Source organism: Telmatherina bonti (assembly GCF_933228915.1).
Source record: "Telmatherina bonti genome assembly, chromosome: 16".
Classification (NCBI taxonomy): Eukaryota; Metazoa; Chordata; class Actinopteri; order Atheriniformes; family Telmatherinidae; genus Telmatherina; species Telmatherina bonti.
Window position 1 is genome coordinate 15,290,680 of NC_136614.1, and position 21,324 is coordinate 15,312,003.

At 39.0% G+C, this 21,324-nt stretch overlaps 1 protein-coding gene across 1 annotated transcript in view; it reads left to right on the top strand.

Annotated features, from left to right (window-relative positions):
- The window catches only part of ryr3 (ryanodine receptor 3), a gene marked incomplete at both ends in the record, with an annotated part of 139,830 nt that extends 124,435 nt beyond the window's left edge, over nt 1-15,395 (top strand). Inside the window, 2 exon segments of the mRNA XM_079255060.1 lie at nt 14,931-15,053; nt 15,246-15,395. Of these exon segments, the coding sequence (XP_079111186.1) occupies nt 14,931-15,053; nt 15,246-15,395 (273 nt within the window).
- Nucleotides 15,396-21,324: the final 5,929 nt, after the last annotated feature.

The following is a 21,324-nucleotide window of genomic DNA, read 5'->3' on the forward strand; positions in this document are numbered from 1 at the left end:
CAGCTTGTTTGGAGGCGAAAGGTTGAAGCTCAAGCACTCCTTACCTCACAACTCAAATCATAATAAGCATCTAATACAGACAAACAGTATAATTTCCATATTAACCTCTTTGCTGAGCATTTAAGTAGAGAGTGAATGGTTTTATTTCAAGTTTACATGACATTAAACACTTATTGGAATAAGTAATGGAAAAAGAAATGTTTTGTTCACTTAATCCTCCCACTGCCACACAGGAGTGCCATCAGCATTATAATTACTTTCAGATTAGCGATATCCTCATACGATTATGAAGCTGTATTAAGAGGAAAGAAAGTTTTGAGACCTAAGTTTACAACTTTTTTTATTTACCCTCAACACATAATTCTCTACCAAGACAAAAGCTAAATTAGCATATTTTTAATTAATGAAAAATCACCTGGAAGTCTATTTTAAACACTTCTAAACTTATTGTCTGACTAAAACTAATCAACATGTTGGAAGAGTTTTAATAAGACAGTTGACCACTAAGGGACAAACCAGTGGTCACTATAAATGGGATCCAGAAAGACAACATCGATGCAGTGCTCCAAGCCTTCACGGCAAAGTTTCCAAACAAGTCAGCCCTCATGACCATGAGAGGACAAATCTGATCAAATAATCTGGCTCAATGTGTGAAGTAAACCAGACACGAAACATGACCTCATCGTCAACAAGGTTCAGTATTAATGATAACTCGATCATCCTAAGGCCAGTGAACGTTGTGTGTGGGTAAGATGGGAGTACATTAGTCTGATTGGGTAAGTAAAAACAAGTAAAAGAAATTCTTTTAATTAGTCATCTCTGCTGCTCTATGCTCTCTCAACCAATCACACTGAGTTTACGAGTTATGAGCTCATTAAGTCCAAGTTTGTGGGAAGAAGCCAACAAAACTAAAAGAAAAATTAAAACCGCAAGCGGTGATATAGGCCCTCGCACCATCGCGCCACTCGGCATAATGCCACCGCCTCCCCTGGCAACATCCTTCCCATGCCTCTCTCAACCTAAAGTGCAGCCAGACTGCACTTCAGGCCATTTAGACCTTATGAACGGTCACTTCCTGTCACCAAGGGGCGGGGCTAATTTATAATCTAATTATTGACATACAGAAATGTGAAGGATATGACTGGCATCATCTGTAGCAAATTTGGTGCAGGTTGGTTGTTTTTTGTGGGAGTTATGTCAGTTTTCCTTTTCATTGCATCACATCTGCTTTGCTGCCCCGCCTCTCCTAAACGATATCCCCTATTAAAAGAAATAGCACAACTTTTAATCACACATGCCTCTTGAGCATCCTGACTCATTTGGGTTAAAGTTGGACAAAATTCTTAGGACAAGTTCCTCCAAATGCATGACAAAGAAAATGACAGAAATGACCCCAAAAATGGCACCCTTTTCAAAATGGCCGACTTCCTGTTGGATTTAGCCCATATGTCCAAGAGACTTTTTTGAAGGTACTGGGAGGGTCTACAAGTTTCCCGAATCATATCCATGTCAGTCAATGTAGTGGGCGGGGCTGATTAATTAAAATATTGTAGGGGGCGCTATGGAGCCATTTACTATCTTCTCCACTATATTTTAATTTTACTCTATTAAGGGCATAACTTTCATGACTCATGGCAAGTATGGTGAAGATCAAAGGTTTAATGGCTTTGTTACAGGTACTTCCTGGTTCATGATATCAGACACTTCTTGTTGCCAAGGGTTGGGGCTAATTCATAGTCCCATTATTGTATTGCAGATTTTGTTCATCATGGGACTGGCATCAAATGTGTCGATTCCTGTGCTGATATGTTGTTTTATGTGGGAGTTTTAGCAATAAGTCATTGTTAATGAGACATAAAACTTTGAGGGCCCGCCCCTCCTAAACTAAATCTTCTATTAGAAGAAATAACACAACTTTACATCACACATGCCTCCTGAGCATCCTGTGCAAGTTGGGTGTCAGTTGGACAATATCCCTAGGAGGAGTTGTTTAAAATGCATGGCAAAGAAATGACCCCAAAAATGGCACCTTTCTCAAAATGGCCGACTTCCTGTTGAATTTAGCCCATATGTCCAAGAGACTTTTTTGAAGGTACTGGCAGGTTCTCCAACTGTGCTGAATTTTATCCATGTCGGTCCATGTAGTGGGCGGGGCTGATTGATTGAAATATTGTAGGGGGCGCTATGGAGACATGCTCCATTTATTCCATAATGTTTCAATGGGGCTTAGTTCAGGGCCTTACTGTCATCAGTCATGGCAAGTTTGATGGCGGTCCAAGGTTCCATGGCTTGGTCACAGGTACTTCCTGTTTCATGGCGTTGGACCGCCATTCGCCATGTCCCGTTTAGCGTAGCGACTTGAGGTTTTTATTGTGGCATCATGAATGGGTTTGACATGTTTTGGAGGAGGCTCAAGTGTTTTGGACCATTTGCTTAGAAGCATGACTCTCAAACGTGGAAAAAACCACTTCCTGTTGTAAGTGGGCGGGGCTTAGGTCTACACCAGCAATGGTCACATTAATCTGTTCAGGACTGATCCCTTATTAATCCCTATAAGTTTTAGGGTGATCAGATCAAAATTGAGAATTTTATAGTGATTTATGATGTCACGCCGCCGCATGGAACTTCGCCATGGCATCACGGGCATGCCGTGCAGCGTAGAGCAACGTCCTTTATCAGATCTCTTCACCAACATGTTTTGTGATGCCTGAGTGAATTTGGGCCATGTGGTGTCCACCAAGCCAGAGTTATGGGTGTGTGAGCAAAAAACAACACTTTTGACCTCCAGGGGGCGTGGCTATTTCATAATCAAAATATTGACATATAGAACTCTGTAGGAGGGGACTGCCATCATATCTAGCAAATGTGGTGCAGAAATGTTGCTTTATGTGGGAGTTATATCCGTTTAATTTTTCATGGCGAGACATCAAACTTTGAGGCCCCGCCCCTCGTAAACTAAGTCTCCTATTAGAAGAAATAACACAACATTGAATCACACAGGCCTCCTGAACATCCTGAGCAATTTGTGGCTCAGTGGGATAAAAGCTCTAGGACGAGTTCGTTAAAATGCGAGGTGCTAAAACGCCAAAATATTGACTTTGACCTAAAATGGCCGCCTTCCTGTCGACATTTCACCATGACATTAAGAGGATTTTTTGTTTGTCCTGTCATGTAGATCATGTGTATGAATTTTCATAAAGATTAACGACATGCAGTGGCGGGGCACCTAAAATAGGTGGCGCTCTCGTTCAGTTTCGCCCAAACATTCTGGAGCACCTCAAAATATCAAATTTTTCGTATTCCCTTGGGGGGGTACGCAAAATTTGGTGAGTTTTCGAGCACGTTCAGGCCTCCAAAAAAGCACGCGAAGTGTCCGAATAAAAATAATAAACACTGCAAATACAATAGGCCTTCGCATCGCCAAGGTGCTCGGGCCTAATAATAATAATAAACACTGCAATTACAATAGGCCTTCGCACCGCCAAGGTGCTCGGGCCTAATAAACACTGCAATTACAATAGGCCTTCGCACCGCCAAGGTGCTCGGGCCTAATAATAATAAACACTGCAATTACAATAGGCCTTCGCACCGCCAAGGTGCTCGGGCCTAATAATAATAATAATAAACACTGCAATTACAATAGGCCTTCGCACCGCCAAGGTGCTCGGGCCTAAAAATGGAAACGCAGCGCGACTAAAAGGGAAAAGGAAACTCAACCAGTTGGTCAGCAAGGTTCCCCAGGGTCTGATTCAGTCAGGAGAAACGGCAACAGTCTCTGTTTTGGTTGGATGTCTATAAACGGCCAAACTGTCATGTTGATATAAACTAAACACATCACACATTGTACTGGCACAAATGCTTGCTGAAACAGCATGTTCGGCATGCAAATTAACAATTATGACAACCAGAAAGTTCCACATTGACTTTTATATAATCAGCTCATTGTGGACACACAAGTTAGGCTGCTAAAACACATTATAGCAAGTGGCTAAACAGTAACTTTAAGGTATCGAGCATGGTGATGGCACCATCACACTGTGGGGAGGCTTTCTTGTGTTTTTTTTCCCTGGCAAGCACTGATCAGAATGGAGAGCGAAATGGATGCAGGAAAACCTGAGACAATTCTTAGCTTTTTAGCTTCATGTGGCATGAGCCTTTACCCCAGTCATGTCAGATCCTCCTATGCAGTGGCAGCCCCTAAGCCAGTGGTGTCCAGCTCTGGTCCTCAAGGGCCACAATCCTGCAGGTTTTCCATGTATTCCTGTTCCAACACACCTGACTCAAATTAATCATTTATTTTGCAGAACTGTATTGGCCGTTGGATCTCTTTAATGGAAGCCAGGTGTGTTGGAGCAGGGATACATGGAAAACCTGCAGGACAGCGGCCCTCGAGGACAGACTTTGGATACCCCTGACCTAAACTGTTGAATGAACTGTATAATGAACTGGCCTCCTCTATATCCGTTTTTAAATCTTTGATAAAGACCTATTGTTTACGGAGGTTTTTACGACATAAGCTGATATTTATGATCTGATTTTATTTTGATCACTTTTAGTTGATTGTAATTATTTTACCATTTGCCGAGGTGACATTTATTCTATTTTTAGTTTTAACTCCACACAATGTGGCACTTTGGTCAACTTTGTTCTTAAAGTGCGTTATAAATAAAGTTGCATTCATGAAGGCTTAGGTCTTCTGATCGTTTTCCATTTTGCTTTTTTTTTTCTTCTTCTAAATGACATCACAACTGATCCAAAGACCAAACAGATTTATCATCAGCTCTTTAACTCAAAGGTCCAACCTTGCATGTACATTTAAACATCAAAGTTTTCACTTTTTAATTAGCAAATAATAATAATATAAAATTAGACAAAAATTTACATTTTCATATGCAGACATTATTAAAATTGTCAGATTATTTAATTTTATTTTTAACTGCGGTATTAAATGTGATCCATAAAGGTTCCTCAAACTCATCACTTTCCACAAAGGATTGTATCCGAAACCTAATTGGCCGATCTACACAACTCAAGCACCGATAAAATGAAGGTTAAACAACATCCCCATGTTATTGCTTGTGTTGCTCTATTTTTGTTCCATGCGAGTTGCAGAGGAGGCATGTCCAAGTGGGACAGCAAAGGAATAGTTATCCTTGTAAAATTTCTTTAGCTATGGAAGAATGTTTTGATATAGAAAGTAAAAAGACATACTGAATCTGTTTCACCATCTACTGGATGAACAACCAGATTTGTACACTAAAGTAAAAGTTAAATGGACAGTAACTGGGCTAAATTAAATTAGGCTATTGTCTGTCTAACGTAACATTAAAATGAAATGTTATGGTGTCATTTGCAATTGTTCGCTGTTCAAACACAATTTACTTGACATTAGCCTTTTTATCATCTGAGTTCAATGCTCTGTAACAGACACCATATTTAATTTCAGACATGTGGTCATTGTTCCAGTATAACTGTTGTGTCAAAAAGCAACTCTTCTGCTAAAAGACGGCTAGATATCTAAAGCTACATTTTTATAATGTAGTTTCGAGAAGGAAGCTTCTTAAGTCCAGGTAGAGGTCCTGAAGCCTTTTCATTCTGTTTTCTCTCAACCCAGAGTTAAATATATCACATTTATTTATTATTTATAGTGCTGAGCAAGAAAACTCATAATGGTGACATCCCTACAACAAACACATATAATGTAACATTTCTTCCAATTTCATAGATGGTGCAAAACTTTTAAAATTCTCTAAAATGTTAAAGCGTATAGATATTTTTCTCCCGACAAGCAGAGCATCACTAATGTAGCTTATGCTTCTACCAAAGAAAATGCTCCCAAAAGGTCAGATGAGGATGAGAACAATGCACCCACTGGCAGCTAAATAAAGACCCGTGGATGGCCTTAAATAAGCACCAAACAGCTAGAAAGCATGAATGTTTCAATTCAATGAAGGCTTGAGAGGATGGAACACGGCAGCCATTAAATTTAGACAATACATCCGAAGCAGCCAGACCGGTTGATCTATTTACCTCAGAAATTTTGTTTACCGAGCACAGCGAGAACACATGCAGCCACCTGGACTCTAAAGACACACATGACAAAGTACTATAACAGATCATTCCCAAAGACACAATGTAAGAGCTCTTTTTACAAGCAAAGCTGCTGCCATAGTGAAAAATTCTCTTTGGTGTTTTATGATTTTGAGATCATGGTTTTGTTGGCAAAGCAAAATAAATCATAAGTTGACTTTGTGGCCTCTTAAATTTGCGACTGTGGCATGAGAGAGAACTATTCAGACAGAAAAAAACCTGCATGTTTAATGAAAAATTACATAAACTGGTTAATAACCATGTTTCATTTTATTCGATTAAATGACTTCTGTTAAACTGATTACAGTAATTTATGGAAAATCACAATACTTTCAATAAAATAAAAGATTTTAATTAAATTCTATATAAAATGCCCTTCTGTTAAGACAAAGTGATATTTTCTGCACCCCAAAACTGATTGTTATTTGGCACAACTTCTGATTCGTCATACAGTTTAGGAAGGCTGCAGAACTTTAAATCAATCTCTTGTCCTTGTGGTTATTGATTAAATAACTGCAAAACAATGGAGCTCTATTCAGGTTCTCCTCAAAACAAGCATCTGAATAGTTGTTTGACGTCTTCTTTGTCTTGTATACTTACATAAGCTAGTGAATAGAAGACTGATCCAGATGCAGTGAACATGATACACACAGTTGTATTTTGGGCTGTACTTGATGCCTGCAGAGGATTTCTGTACTCCTTTGTCCTCTTTTGTTTATTCTAGATCACCAAAAAATAACAAACTTGTAACTTTTAAGTGTCCTTTCTGCTTGCACCTGAGACCATGCCTTAACAAATACAGTGTCATGCATGACTTTTCAAATACAGTCACGTTAAGTAACACTGATGATCTAATACAGCAAGTGGGAAACAACGGTCCTCGAGGACAGCAATCATGCTAGTGTTAGGAGTTTCCCTGCTGCAACGCATCTGACAGAAATCAGACTTTATCTATCTAATTGTCCTAATTGGTCCTGGAATTCAGATGGGAGCTGCCTTGACAAGAATTGTGTGCTATAACACCAATCTGATCAAGCATAAACAAGATACACGTATGGCACGCAACAAAACCTTCCTTATCCAACAGACCTGAAAATGCTTATGTGTTGTTGCACAGCATCACATGGCAGCAACTGGACATCAAAACACTGGCTGTTTTTGGGTGTCTGTCATGGCTGATTTAGCAAAAAACAAACAAACAAAAAAACCCAGGAGAACATTGTAGGAGGAAGAGAGAAGAAAGAAAGAAAGTTAAAAGTAAATATCAGACTGACTTTTATTGGCTGGAGAGCGCTCAGAGAAGAGGCTTTATACAATATGCTGAATTAGCCTGTGTTAGTGAAAAAGTTCAACAATACGACTTAAGTAGTTTAATGTTGGTGTTGCAGATCATTATCTATCCAGATTGTGATGACTGATTGTACTCAAGCTAAAGACAACTGAAAATTTTAGTTTGTGACGATGTTTCACTCACTTCTAAGAAAATAGCCAAGTCAACTTTAAGGTGAGGGGTGAAATGCTATGTTTCCAAGGACAAAAAGACTCCAGTTATATTTCATTCAACCACTTTGTTCCTATTAGTCTAGTCAACAACTGAAATGTGGTAAAAATATACTTTTCCTACTACTAGAAAATGCTGTCGTTATTTTTCATGAAACAATATCCTGTGATGATTTTGGCCCCAGCTGCTTCACTGTAATGCAGCAATCAAGGAAAGTGACGGTTGCACCAAAGGGATAACTAACTTGGAGAAAATTCAGCATCTCTCAAATGGATACAGAAATTACAATCTTAAGAAACTAAATCCAAGGGAAGCAAAATTTTACAACACACATTTACTGCAGACACATGCTTCAGTGCTCCAGACATCTCACACTGATGAGCAATATAAGCAGACATAAACAGAGATTAAAATCTATTGGGCGAGGATGTAGGAAGCAACTTCATTGTTATTCACTGAACTGTGTGACACAGTCATGTGTCCGTGTAGTTTTAAAATGCTTATCTGCACACCTACATGGCACAAACATACTGGACAGCCGCAGACGAGTTGGCAGGTCTGGGTCAATGAATATGTGGCAGAGTCAACAGCAATTATCCCAGCTGCCCACTGCTTTTTAGCCTTCCTGGTCTCAACAACTTCCTTTTTCATTGTCTTCTCTAAGGCAGGACTGCCATATGAGTGCACAATGAGAGAAAAAATATTATCCTTTTTAAGAACCTTTTCTTGAAGGCTGTCTTGCCTACAGCTTTTAATGACCGTCATTCATCTTGTTTTCTTCAGTTTCAGACTCATGTTGCATCCATATTCAAAGGTATGCAATTTAAGAATTAAGAGGAACAAGAAATATGGGATTTAATAGGCACTACTACAGGAGGCAATCAATCAAATGTTGATTGTTTACAGAATTGGGTAGCATCTATTCACCACATCAGGGGATTATTATTAAATGACAGTATAACTCATCCAGATACCACTTAGACGGGTTGTCTTGTTTTGCTCGTGTCAGCAGGATCTGTTTACAGCATATTAGGTCTAGAATATTTGATGTTCAAGTGAATGTCCATTTGACCGAAGAGAAATGTTATATTTGGTTTGCCACAGATAATGAGCAGCCTGAGTTTCTACTGAACATAAGAATAGTCACGCAGAAGGGTGAAACCATACATCTGGTGGAAAGCTTCATGTGGCATTATTATCAGCACCGCTATTGTCATTTACCAAAAGACAAGCAACACAGTGTGGGAGGTGTGAAGCACACAAAGCAATTATCTTTAATTGAGGCAGAGAAGCACACCATTAAATGACTAATTTGTTTTTTCTTTCTATAACACTCTTTTTTTAATAACTGGCTCAACTTTAGGAAATTACACAATGTCTCAGACACAATTATGAATAATTTGTTCACAGAAATCTTGAGTTCATTTCAAGTGAACTATATGCAGGAACTGGACTTATGTGTCAAAAACAGAAGTTGCTCAACATAAACATAAACCAAGCTAGTTTTAATGTTCAAGGTTTTTCTTTTCTTCCTTAATATTTAAATGATGCCTCTGTCAAGGAGGAAAGTATGTTCAAAGGTTTACATGACAGCAAACTTGGACCGACTGAAAGTTGCAACTCTACAACCGTACAGAGCTGAGCACACTATTAGCTGCAAATGTGACCTTTGTTCTGTGAGGGACTGGTGACCTGTCCACGGTGCACCCAGTGTCTTGGCTGCTAATTGCTTGGAAAGACAGATCTGATGTTTGGATGTTATTTCAGCAAGTATCTGATTGCAACTTGAATTAAGGGAAAAAAGTATCCAACACTGGTTCAGGACTAATAGTGTGTTCAGACCAAACACGTTTTGAGCGTCAAGAGCATCAGGAGCGGCAGGTTTACATGTAAAGTCTATGTGGAGGCGCGTCAAGGAGGCGTCAAGCTTTCTCGCATCATGTTTTGGGTGTTTTGAGGGTCGGTGTGACGCGCGTCACACGCTGAAACTTTAAAAAGCTTTTTAAGCTTGACGAGCATTTCATGTAGAACGTGCATCAAAAGCCAGAGATGGAAAATCTGAACTTTTGACGCTTGACGCAGGGCATCAACCAACAACAATCAGCACGCAGCTCCTGGAGTACACCTACGATTTATGTGGTGAACCCAGACACAATAGTGTTCCTCATTGCGTGTGGCTCACTGACTCTTGATTTGCGGCTCGTGAAGCAGCCACTGGCTTTCTGAAAATGCTATTTAAACAAGTCATAATGATCCTCAATGAAACAAGAGCTGCAGGCTGCTAGCAAAAACCCTGTCAGAGTTGCCAATTTTGGCTAATTTCAGCTGCACCGAACTCCTCCAAAGAGCTGCTCCGTCGGTAGCTGCGTGTATATAATGAAAAAGAAACACCCACATTCCAAAGGCATTATAATATTTTTACCATTTACTGTTGCATAAGAATGCGATTACTCCGTGCAATATTTAGGATAACCATTCCTTGCTAAAAAACTGAATGTTACTGATTTGTCAGCATAGCAGGATACGTAGCGTGGGAACGCTTTCTTTTTGAAGGGGGTGGTGGTTCTCTGCTGCATTAAGTGACCATCACTGCCCTACAACGACTTTCTCTAGCTTTATTTGTTAAATAAGGCCACCTCTTTTCTCTGAAGTCCTGGGACAGTTTTGTTTGGATTAAGCTGGAAAGACCCAATTGGAAACTTCCAGAATGCAAGACAGTCCCAACTACTCTTTACAACAGATCAATACAACTAATATTTTTTGTGAAAAAAAGCTCTTAGATGTGCGTCATAGACAGCCAATGAAAATTCTGTATAAAACTGAAGTAAGTCCCTAATGTTTAAAGTCCATGAAAGGATTAAATCAACTTATTTAATTATTGAATTCCAAATTTTCCCAGGTACTAAGCTTTCAAGAAAGCACTCTCGTCAAAAGATGTGACAGCTTTCATTCACCATGGTAGTAGTAGTAGTTGACAGCACCAGCAGAAGCCTAATCAATAGCTAGGCTATGGCTTAGAGGTTGACAGAGGGATGCATGATATTCACATGAAAGACATCTCTTTCAAAGAAATGCCAGTAAGCAGAGCTTGTCACACGATTCAGTCGCAGAGAGTGACAATGACTCAACCCATGTCCTTTAAGTTGCTCAAGCAATATGTGATTTCTGAAAGAGCTGGAAGAATGCTGGCTCTCTGGTGGGCTGCTATGTGGGCTGATGTACAGCAGAGTGGGTGATGAACCATCGCCAAAAAAAAAATCCTACAGTCTTATATTTTAACAACAAACTGTGGCAACAATTTGATTAACAGTCCTCTTTGTTATGATGAAAAGTAATGTTCAGTATAATGTTCAGTATGAAAAGCAGATGAACTCTAAGAATGCCATAAATCTTCTATCTAAATTATATTTAATATTTTTATTAAATGTATTACACATAAGGGGAAAATTAATTTCCTGGGGGGAAAAAAGAAACCCAGATTTTAAAAGCTCTGAATCAAACAGAAAACGCTGAAAAACCTGGTTGAAAGCTTAAAGTGACAACTTCGATGATTTATAAATAACACACTAAAATTAGTGCAATAACATCAAGTACCTCAAAGATCTTCATCACTGCTGCCCATTGGGATGTAGCTTAATGTCATAAGTGTTGTGTGCTGACAGCATGCTCATCCAGAGACATAGTTAGTCTCATTGAATCACCGAACAGTCACAAAGGTGGCCTGAATATGAGGGGACACTGCTTTCCAACACGAACAGCTTTGCAAAGTGAAAGGTCTCATAATCAAGTCAAATTACATCTGGAACGAATATTTTCTTACGGCTTCATTTAACAAGATACAAAAAGATGTTTCAGATGAACTAAAAATTTAACAAAGAACACTGATTTAAAGGGTGATGAGAATTTGCTGGAAATGTCTCAGGGTATAAAGTATCTCAGAACAGGCGGTCCTTGGTTCCTACGCCTTGAGTTCCGTTCCTACGCCACAACGTAACCCGAAATTCTGATTAAGTCGGATTCTTACCCTTAAATACCCCCTATATACCCCCAGAATAACTTAATAACTATCTAATTTCACATATTATACATCACATTACTGGAAAAACAGGAGAGTCAATTAAAAAAGACATTTCAATTCAAATAAAATAAATATACACACACTGAGGCCTCGTCTCGGCCTTTGCGTCTCATGCCGTAAGTGCTTATACAGAACCTTGTAACTTCAAAGCTTGCTCTATTTTTTTAATATACTTTTATTTAACAAGCGTTGTAAAGTCGCAACGACGCAAGTTGAGGAGTAACTGTATCTGCAGAACAACTGCAGATACTATTACTGTACTCAAACAGTTTGGATTTCATACCCAAAGATAAATATCTGCATTAATAAAGATAAAAGAGATCTGACTTCACACACCAGATGACTGAATGAGCCAACTATCTATCGTATAATAAGCAAACCAATCTAAGCAATGATGCAGAGCCTTATAATAAAACCAAACCGTTGACGAGGCCAGTTAGAGGTGGTGCTGCCGTGATTGTGAAATTAATTCTGTCACTTTTATTTAGTTTAAACAGCTCATAATTAGGAGTTATGCACATACTCATCACATTACAGTTACTGGAGTTGCTTAGTGGACTGGCTCCCTGCTTGGCCTTCATCCTGCCAGTATCTGGTCATGCATCACTACTAACAAACAAACAAACAAACAAAAACACACACAAACACACACACACACACACACACACACCAGTGACTATGAAGTACCCTGTATATTTCAGAAATTTACTTGCTGCCCAAATGAAACATGACCCAAAAAACATGAAATACAATGGATTTACAGCGTATATTTGGTTTTAACTGAACAAGTGTTTGCATCATTTCAGATCATTTCATGTGGTGCAAGAAGCAGATGTGAACATTGACCTACTGGCAGAGTTGCAATATCAAAATAATGTTTTTATCGGCACATAAAGCATGAAAATATTGATTACATTTTCCTCTGCATAAAAATGAGCTATTCATGCCTGAAGACAAAACACTGATCTGATGGGAAAACTCCATGTCATACTGGGAACCTATGATTTATGACTGCAAGCTCCATTTGGTTGATGTCACCTAAACTGGTAGAAAGTCTCCCCCAGGAAGTCAGCAGAAGGGAAGAGACAAACATAAAAACATGGTTGTCCAGGAAATGAGGAAATACTACCCTAAATGTCCCTTAAAAAAGAAAAAACAGCTTCCATTTTTGGTGAAAAATTACAGACAAGAAAGAGCAATGTTGGGAAACAAGCAGCCTCCATCAAACTTGACCACATCAAGTGTTGAGCTGCAGCTGGAGGCTTCAGAAGTTTCCACGGGGAAGAAATAAAAACAGCCCATGTGGACAAAAGTACTTGTAGGTGAGACTGTTGATATTAGAGATAAAAACATAATTTAAAGAAAAAGAAAAAAAGAGGACACATTTAACACTAAGTTCAACTGGTTGAGCTGCAAGCTCATAACATACAGAGATGGCAGCACCTCGATGCAGCTGGCGCAGGTTCGAATCCCAGCTTGGAGCCTTTTACTGCACATCAACTAGGGCTGTGACGATATGCTTTTGTCCGGATTCGATTCGATTCCGATTTTTTGGGTGCCGATTAGATTTAAATTGCGATTCTCACAATTCTTCGATATTGCTATTTTTGTAGATTAAAAGCAAAAAAAATGTATAAACTTTTTTTCTTTTTTTTTTGCACGCCATTTTTCTTGATTTCAATTGGGGGGAAAAATTGTAATGAATTATATTTATTTACTTGACAAAAAAAAAAACAAAAAAAAAACCAACGATTTTTTAAAACAAAAAACCGATTTTAAAACTGTGAAGCAAAAAAATCCCGATTTTCGATTTTCCGATTCGATTTTCCCACCCCTAACGTCAACCACTCTGTATCTGGCCCCCTTTGTTTTGTCCAGAAAACTATATTTTGCAATCAAACTGTGGAAAGTATATACATTAACCACATAATTAAACACATGCTCACAGAATTCAGAGGGGAAAAAAAACAATCTGAGAAAAAAAAAAAAAAAAAGTTATTTCATAAGGCCTTAGAGACGCACTACAGCGCTTTTGCCATCTTCCCCGTCACGTGCCCCAGATCGACCGCTAATTCGCCATCCATCTTACATCCTACTTGACCTGTTAGCTCTCTTCAGACAGTAAAAGGCGATCTTAGAATGACTATTTTGTTGCTTTCTCTCTTATAATTTTGCTGAATCAGCAATGTTAGGTGTTCAAAACAGCCAGGTCCTTATTATACCGTCAAGCGAAACTCTGTTGCAACATTACGTTGCGTCCTGGATGTAAAAGTTGTATAGTGCAGTTTCTCAGCCTCAGAACACTGCTGGGTAGCGGCGACTCTAGAAATGCACATAACAGACGTCGCTGTGTCATTGAACAAGTCTGGGACGCGGAGTTTTAAGGTCAGAAAGTTACGTAATGCGTCTTCCAATTACTTCAACAGCCCAAAAAATAAGGGAAGACATTTCAAGAATGATCGTACTTGGTATTCATGTCATGTTTTTTTTATGATCAGCCAAGAATATAAAGCGATCAGGCTCAAATATACAGTGCCTGTCAGGGTGCGTTGCTAAATCTCCTCAACAGTCTGATCGTTTCAGGCAGTGAGAAAATTCATGTTTTTTTCTTCTTTGTGGAACCATGTCATTTTGCGAGAAAATAGAAGAAATATTGTTAGCTCTTCTGTCTAAAATCTACTGCACAAATCATATCGGCACAGGGAAGGTCAAAGCAAACAACACACAAAGCACACACACTGAGAAGAGATGGAGATGAGACTGCATGAGGGCATGAAAAACACTTTAAAACTCTACAAAACTTCTCCAACTGCTTCACTCCCTCTACCTTTAAGGAGGCTGCTTGTCTGGGACTGCCAGCCAAGTCACCGTGAAGTGGGACACGTGTGGCTGATTGAGAAGCCAGCAGGACATGCAGGTCTCCAACACACTGGCATTGGAAAACACTCTGCTCCTCCTCAAGTGCCTCCAACACCCACATCAACTCCTCCTCCAGCTCCTCCCCTCCTCCGTCTCATCCTACTCCTCCACCTCATCCACCTCGTCTTACATGTTGCTCAGGGCTCTCGTGCAGCACAAGGCTTCCATCTACGTGGGAATTTGTTCTAATAGTGCCTGACGGCAGAGTCAGTGTGTGAGAGAAGATGTCAGTGCATTGTACATCCAAGAAAAAAATTTTCAGCGGCGGAAGCCCACTAGGAAGCAAAAAGTGATTCATTCTTTGCAGCCTTGAGGATTATAGAAGTTTTCTTCCTTTCCCAGCAAGTGGAGTCGCTCAAACTCTACAAAGAGAGACTTTCTGCAGCTTTCTTCGGTCTCTCAAAAGATGCTGCGTGTGTGAACCTCCAGTTGCTCTCTGCTACTGAGAACAAGCAGCTCTTCTCAGTAATCTGTGCAAAATAAGGTCTGAACAGCATTATAGAGTCCAGCGCAGCTGTTTTGCCACACGCACATCGACGATGAACAGCTGTTGCGTTTGCCATCCTGTCTCAGAAAGAAGCTGGACCATTTAGGAGCTGCAGCATACTCCACGCCGATGCCGACCAACTTGTTTGCATAAAAGTGCCTCGTTCTTAGCAACTGGTGAGGATGAGAGATGGTGTGATGACCTACCTGTATTTGACAAGGGTGTTTTTCACCTCGTTGGAGAGAAGAGCAGAGAGGAACAGAGTCAGCGAGAGGCAACAGGGGAGGGGAGAGCCGGCGAGGGAAGGTGTGAAGCTGTGAGAGAGAAACAGACTTGCAAAGCTGAGAGAAGAAACTCTGCCAGACACAAGGAGGAAGAGAAATAAACAGATTTGGTCTAAAACGCCCGTTTAATGCTGGACGGTTCTGTCAGATCCTTACAGGGTGAGTATGTATTCTGTTTGATGTGGCTGTTTTGGCAGAAAATTAAACCGTTCACAGAAGCAGCTGTCAACTGACCCTCCTCACAGTTCAATGAAACCATATTATAAATTCTAACATCTTAAATTTTTTATAGCTGAATCGTAAATGTAGCCAGAATTGCTATTTTAATGAAACGTGGAATATGTGCTGGGGTACATCAGCTGTTGCCGGAGCTCTTACAAGTCAGACTTACAGATATATAAAACAATCTTTCCAGACTGGAGTTCAAATCGAACATTTATCTGCAGCAAAAAGAGGTAATTCAGGTTTCCTCAAGACATGCTTACGTCTCGCTTTGTTCAGCTTGCTGGAGAGCAGTGCACTGATTTTAATTGAAACAATATTTTAAACAAACTGGGGCGTATGAGTCAACATGTTGACTCCACTTATCTGGAGTTTGAACATTCAGGATAAAATTAGACAAAATGAACAATAGCTGAAATAAGAAGAAATGGATGCTGTCAAAAACAGCTTTACAAAGATTAAATATTTGTTCAGTTACATTTTAAGAGTTGTAACTTACTCTGGTCTATAAAATGAGTCTATATGTGGCACAAAAATCACTAAAATATGTTTGGTGTTTTAGCAATTTTGCCCACACCCAATATTCTATTTAAACTTAAGGCCAGAAATCATCACATCTAAGAATAAAAGATTGTCAAATGTGCAACATATTTCTTTAAAATAGAAAACAGGAAATTATTGCATTCCTTTGCACAGATTATTCAAACAAAGATCACAGCTTAACAATAATATATATATCAATAATATGAACATTACATACCTGAATAAAATCAATAAATCTGTTAAAATCATATTTAGCTTGGAGAATTTGTCAATATCTCTCATTTATCTTATAATATAAATGAAAATTTTCAACAGATCTGCTCATCATGAGCAGAAATATCTAATATTGTTTCATAGCAGCTGGAATTGATTTATAAATAGCTCCTACATATGAAGTAGATTTTAAAACAAAATGATCATTTGCTTTTGTTTGATGAATAATTTTGTTTTGTTTACCACTGACCAAAACTTTAAATAAAAAAACATAACAAAAACTAAAATAAATGTAGAGATTTTTTACTTCCTATCTTTGCCAACCACACAATACATGACTGGCCTCATTCCTCTGCTTTGACTCCAATGCGCCCAGTTAGTCTACATGGCTAATAAAGTATCCATAACCGCACCGGAAAATATAAATTAACAGTATGATTGTGACCATTCATCACAGTTAGGAAAACATCCTTGTGTTTGTCACTCCAGTTACCTAAATCACTGAAGCTTTAATGTGATTTACTTTTGTCTTATTATGATTGAGCTCTGAAAGGTGCCCATTAGCGGCCTCGGTAAACTACGGCTGCGGGGGAGGTGGATTGATTCTTGAGTTAAAGTGTACAGATAGATGACCGTGTTAGGATGTAAATAACTGGGCAGCAATTTCCCCCAGTATTACAGACACACACTAACACTAAATTAGGGAATCGCATCATGTGTGCAATGCCTCTAGAAGGAGCACAATCAACCCCAGCATCACAAGGACTAGGACAAACAAGAAGCAAAAAAGAAGAGAAAATCGACAGTAATGAATTCCTTGAGGCTTTTTCAAGGCGATGAAAGCCATACGGCACAAAAGCAGCTTCAAAATACACCAGTCCTGATGTATTTCCATCATAAAAAGTATCAAGGTTTCATCCTTGAATAGTCGCCTCACACTGGAAGCTGTGGGCACGAGAAGTGTTTTCATCCTACCGACAGTGTGTTTCAACACAGGATGCAACTGAAGCTAAAGGGAGCAACAATCACAACAACTACGCTAAAAGCACTTGGAAAAAACAATGTTTCTGCATCACAGCCATCAATGAGGTCACACAACAACAACAAAAAACTTTGCTTTCATGTCACATCAAAACATTTGTTTACATAATGCCCATGTCAGGCTTAATTTTCCCTGATAACAGAGAGGAGCTTTCAAAAGAAGTTTTTCAAGCATATAAAGCAATATTATGTCTTTTAATGGGCTAACAAGGAAAACACACTAAAGCTCTTTACTGCTAACAAGTAAAATCTCTCAGGTGTGTGTACTGGAACTGTAGCCACATTCATATCGAAAAAGGGCTTTTTTTTTTTGGTCAGTAAAGGAATTACTGCAACAGAAAATACATTCAGACATACCAGACCGGAGAAAACACATATGAATGGATGCTGGATAAACAGCAGTGAAATGTTTTGCACAAGGATATCTGAGGCACACCGAATGAGAAAAGTGGGATGGATGGACCAAGCAGCTCAATGTGCAGGAACGCAGAAGAGTTATCCCCTGACCGGAGATAAACCCAAATCTCTTTATTACATATGTGCAATCATTTTAGGCTGCAAACTGACTTTCACTGCTGATGTCAAGAGACAGCCCCGCTTTTCCTTTAGCAGCCAATATGAAATCATGAAGGACTCAAAAATGTGCATTATGTGCTCCCAATACCATAAAAGATCATTATTTTGTCTTCAGATTAGTGAACAAAGGCACATAAGTGTAAGAAATGCCAAAAGCTTTGTCATTTATGTTGAAAAATGTGACTTTTTAGACACGTCAATAAGAGCTGAACAATATATCATTTGAGCATCATCATCGCAATATATGAGTGTACAATAGTCACATCGCAGGTTTCTATGTTCCATGCTGTAAATCTAAGTTTACAAGTTCTCACTCCGTGCGTTTACATGGGAGTTTTATTTCCTGTTTAATTCCCAATGAAAGTTAATTCCAATTTAAACTGATGAAAAACAACCATGTAAACACTTAATTCCTGATGCAAATTTATATTCGTAATTAAACTTAATTCCAATGTAAGTAGCTGGTTTATTCGCATTTTAATTCCTCTGTCATGTAAACCTTCATTTCGCTCTAAGTTAATTGCAGTCGTTCTGAGCATGCTCGTTACCTTGTCCTGTCCCGATGACGTTCGTTGTTTTGCCTCCGATGTTCAGTGGTCTGTCGTTCTTCTCCTTCTAAGTTGCTGCAAAAAGTGAAGTAGTATCCTCGTGTTGAGCTGCTACTTCAAATTTATAATAAAAATAGCAGCAAAACTGGTCTTTATTATGTAGTTTTTACAAGTTATGACTGAAAAGACGAGAAGCAGGGAGCCAACTTTGTTTATTTCCGGTATACATCATATGTCACGTGCACCCTCTGTCCAATCAGAACCCTTCCCAACCCGCCGCTCTAAAGAGGAATTAAGGACGTTTGTCATGTAAACCTTCAATCGGAATTATTATTTTCATGTAAACTCGTAGGAGAATATGTTAATTCCATTTGATTTCATTCCGAATTTTTAATTCCAAATTAAAAAAAAAAAAAAAAAAACACCATGCAACCGTAGTCAATGTGTTACTTCAGACATCTGTTAGTTGTGCTGAAACCAACCCAGTGGTGCTCCCCCTATCGATGGCTATCCATCTGGCATCCTACCTGTACTGTTAGCTCTCTAGCCAGCAAAAGACAATTTGACAATGAGTCTTGTTCTGTACCTTTCTCTTTTAATCTTCTTGTGTTTCAACAATGGTGCGCGTTCAAAACAGCCAGTGTGTTTACTGGGGCTGTGACTACATGCTTTTGTCCCGATATTGATTTGAATTTTTATGTTTTGGGTGCTGATTTAATATAAATTGTGATTCACCCGATACTTTGATATTGATGATTTTTGTAGACTAAAAACAAAACAAAAAAAAAATGTACAAAACTTTTTTTTGCACGTCATTTTTCTTAATTTCAGTTCGGAAAAACAACACAGTAGCCAGACCATCATTCTGCTGCTATATTACCCAGCAAGACAAATGAAAAGACCAACAATAAAAATAACAAAAAAGATTATAATGGATCATTTGTATTTTTCTGAAAAAGATAAATTTTTTGACAAAAAAAATCATTTTCAAATTGTGAAGCAAAAAACCCCGATTTTTTTCGATTTGATTTCCCACCATCAGTGTTTACATCCGTTTTCTAGCATGAAGAGAAACTCTGCCGCAGCATCACGGATGTAAAAGGTGTATAGTACAGTTTCTCAGCCTTGAAAGCTACTGGGCAGCAGCAGCTTCAGAAATGCACATAAATAATATCACCGACTCATCAAAGAAATCTGGAACAATGAGTTTTAAAGTCAGAAAGTTACTTAACAAGTTCATAAGCATCAAGTTAAATGACGGCAGTTGTATAAAGACAAACACAGAACTGATAATGCTACTGAAAAAGAACTCATTTTCATCTGTGGTTTTGTGTGGATTACCATGCTCTAATTTGCTCTTGTGGATGTCGGAGGAAAAATAAACCCACTCAGATACTTAAGCAGTTTTGTTCTGGGTTCTGATAAAAGGGGTTCGTAAAATACTCCATCTGAAACTCTCATCTTCCAAAGAATGGTGTTCTGCTGTGCAGTAAATGACAAAATACTGCATCTACTTGATTAAAATGGTGTAAAAAGAGCCTATAATCACACTCACTCTTAACGCCTCCACCATGCTGTAGGTAAAGCTCTACTCGCAACCTTCCTGCCCTTGGATTCTGAATTTCATAAGACGTGAAAGACATTTTACAAAGGGTTGAGGAACACTGCTTCAGGCCATTTCTCTTATGAAATAAAATCTAAACAAATACTTCTGACCTTTCCAATCTCGTCAACATAACAAACAATACTCCAGTCTTTAATAAAAAACCTAATAGAAGCTCCACAAGAAGCAATCTGTAATGACTTTACCCAAAGAAGAAAAGGGGAGAATTCTGGGTTATGTCCTGATTTTATAGTTACCTTAATTGGCCAGAAAAACAACTTTTGACAGCGTTACCGCCTACATACAATTAAGCATCATGTAGAGAGCGGCAGCCGCTTGCTGCATATGGCATGACTAATCTGGCAATGTGGGCACAACACAGAGACGAGGGATACGAGTCAAACAACTCATAAGAGCACCTTTGGCATTTACACTACAACAGAAGAAGAGCGTGACATGGCACCACAACGCTTACTTTCAAATATCGTGGGGGAAAAAAAACACACTCAAAAGCTCAAAACACTCATCCAAAGGTAAAAATGGCCTCATGACTTTGTCCAAAAACAGTAACATCCTGCAGTGCGCAGCGTAAATGCTCAGATTTTCGTCAAACGTGGCTGATTGGGGCAGACAGAGGTTGCAGTCGAGATCCTAAAGAGTTGATTATTAACGATCTTCCAGAAAAGTTGCTCCCCCCCGTCCTGAAAAACTACATTTAATGTTTCATTTATTCTTTTTCAGCCAACTGGAGGCAGTGCAACAATTTAAACTGCAAATTAAAACACTTGTGTTGGCTGAGTTAGTTATTCCAATCTACAGTCATTTAGCAGACACTTCTAGCCAAAGCAACTTACATATGAGAGTGAGAGCAACACAAACAAACTCTAACAGTAGAGGACATCATTAGAAGGTCCTAGTGGACTGCTGTGACTCCAGTTGGACGCATAAATGATCTATTTATTGCTTAAAAACAAGGCCACCTTTCTACTGACATATATGGCTCGGGATGGGATCTCAGTTTTACTTCCACAGCTGTTGGCAGCGTCACCACAAGTTAACCCAGTGTCTTTCAATCCCGTTCCTCAGGCCCCCCTGCCCTGCATGTTTTATAGGCAACCATACTTTAACACACCTGAATAAAATAAAGGCTTGTTAACAGGCTGCAAAGACCTTGATGAAGAAGTTCAATAATCTGACTCAGGTGCTTTGGAGGAAGTTA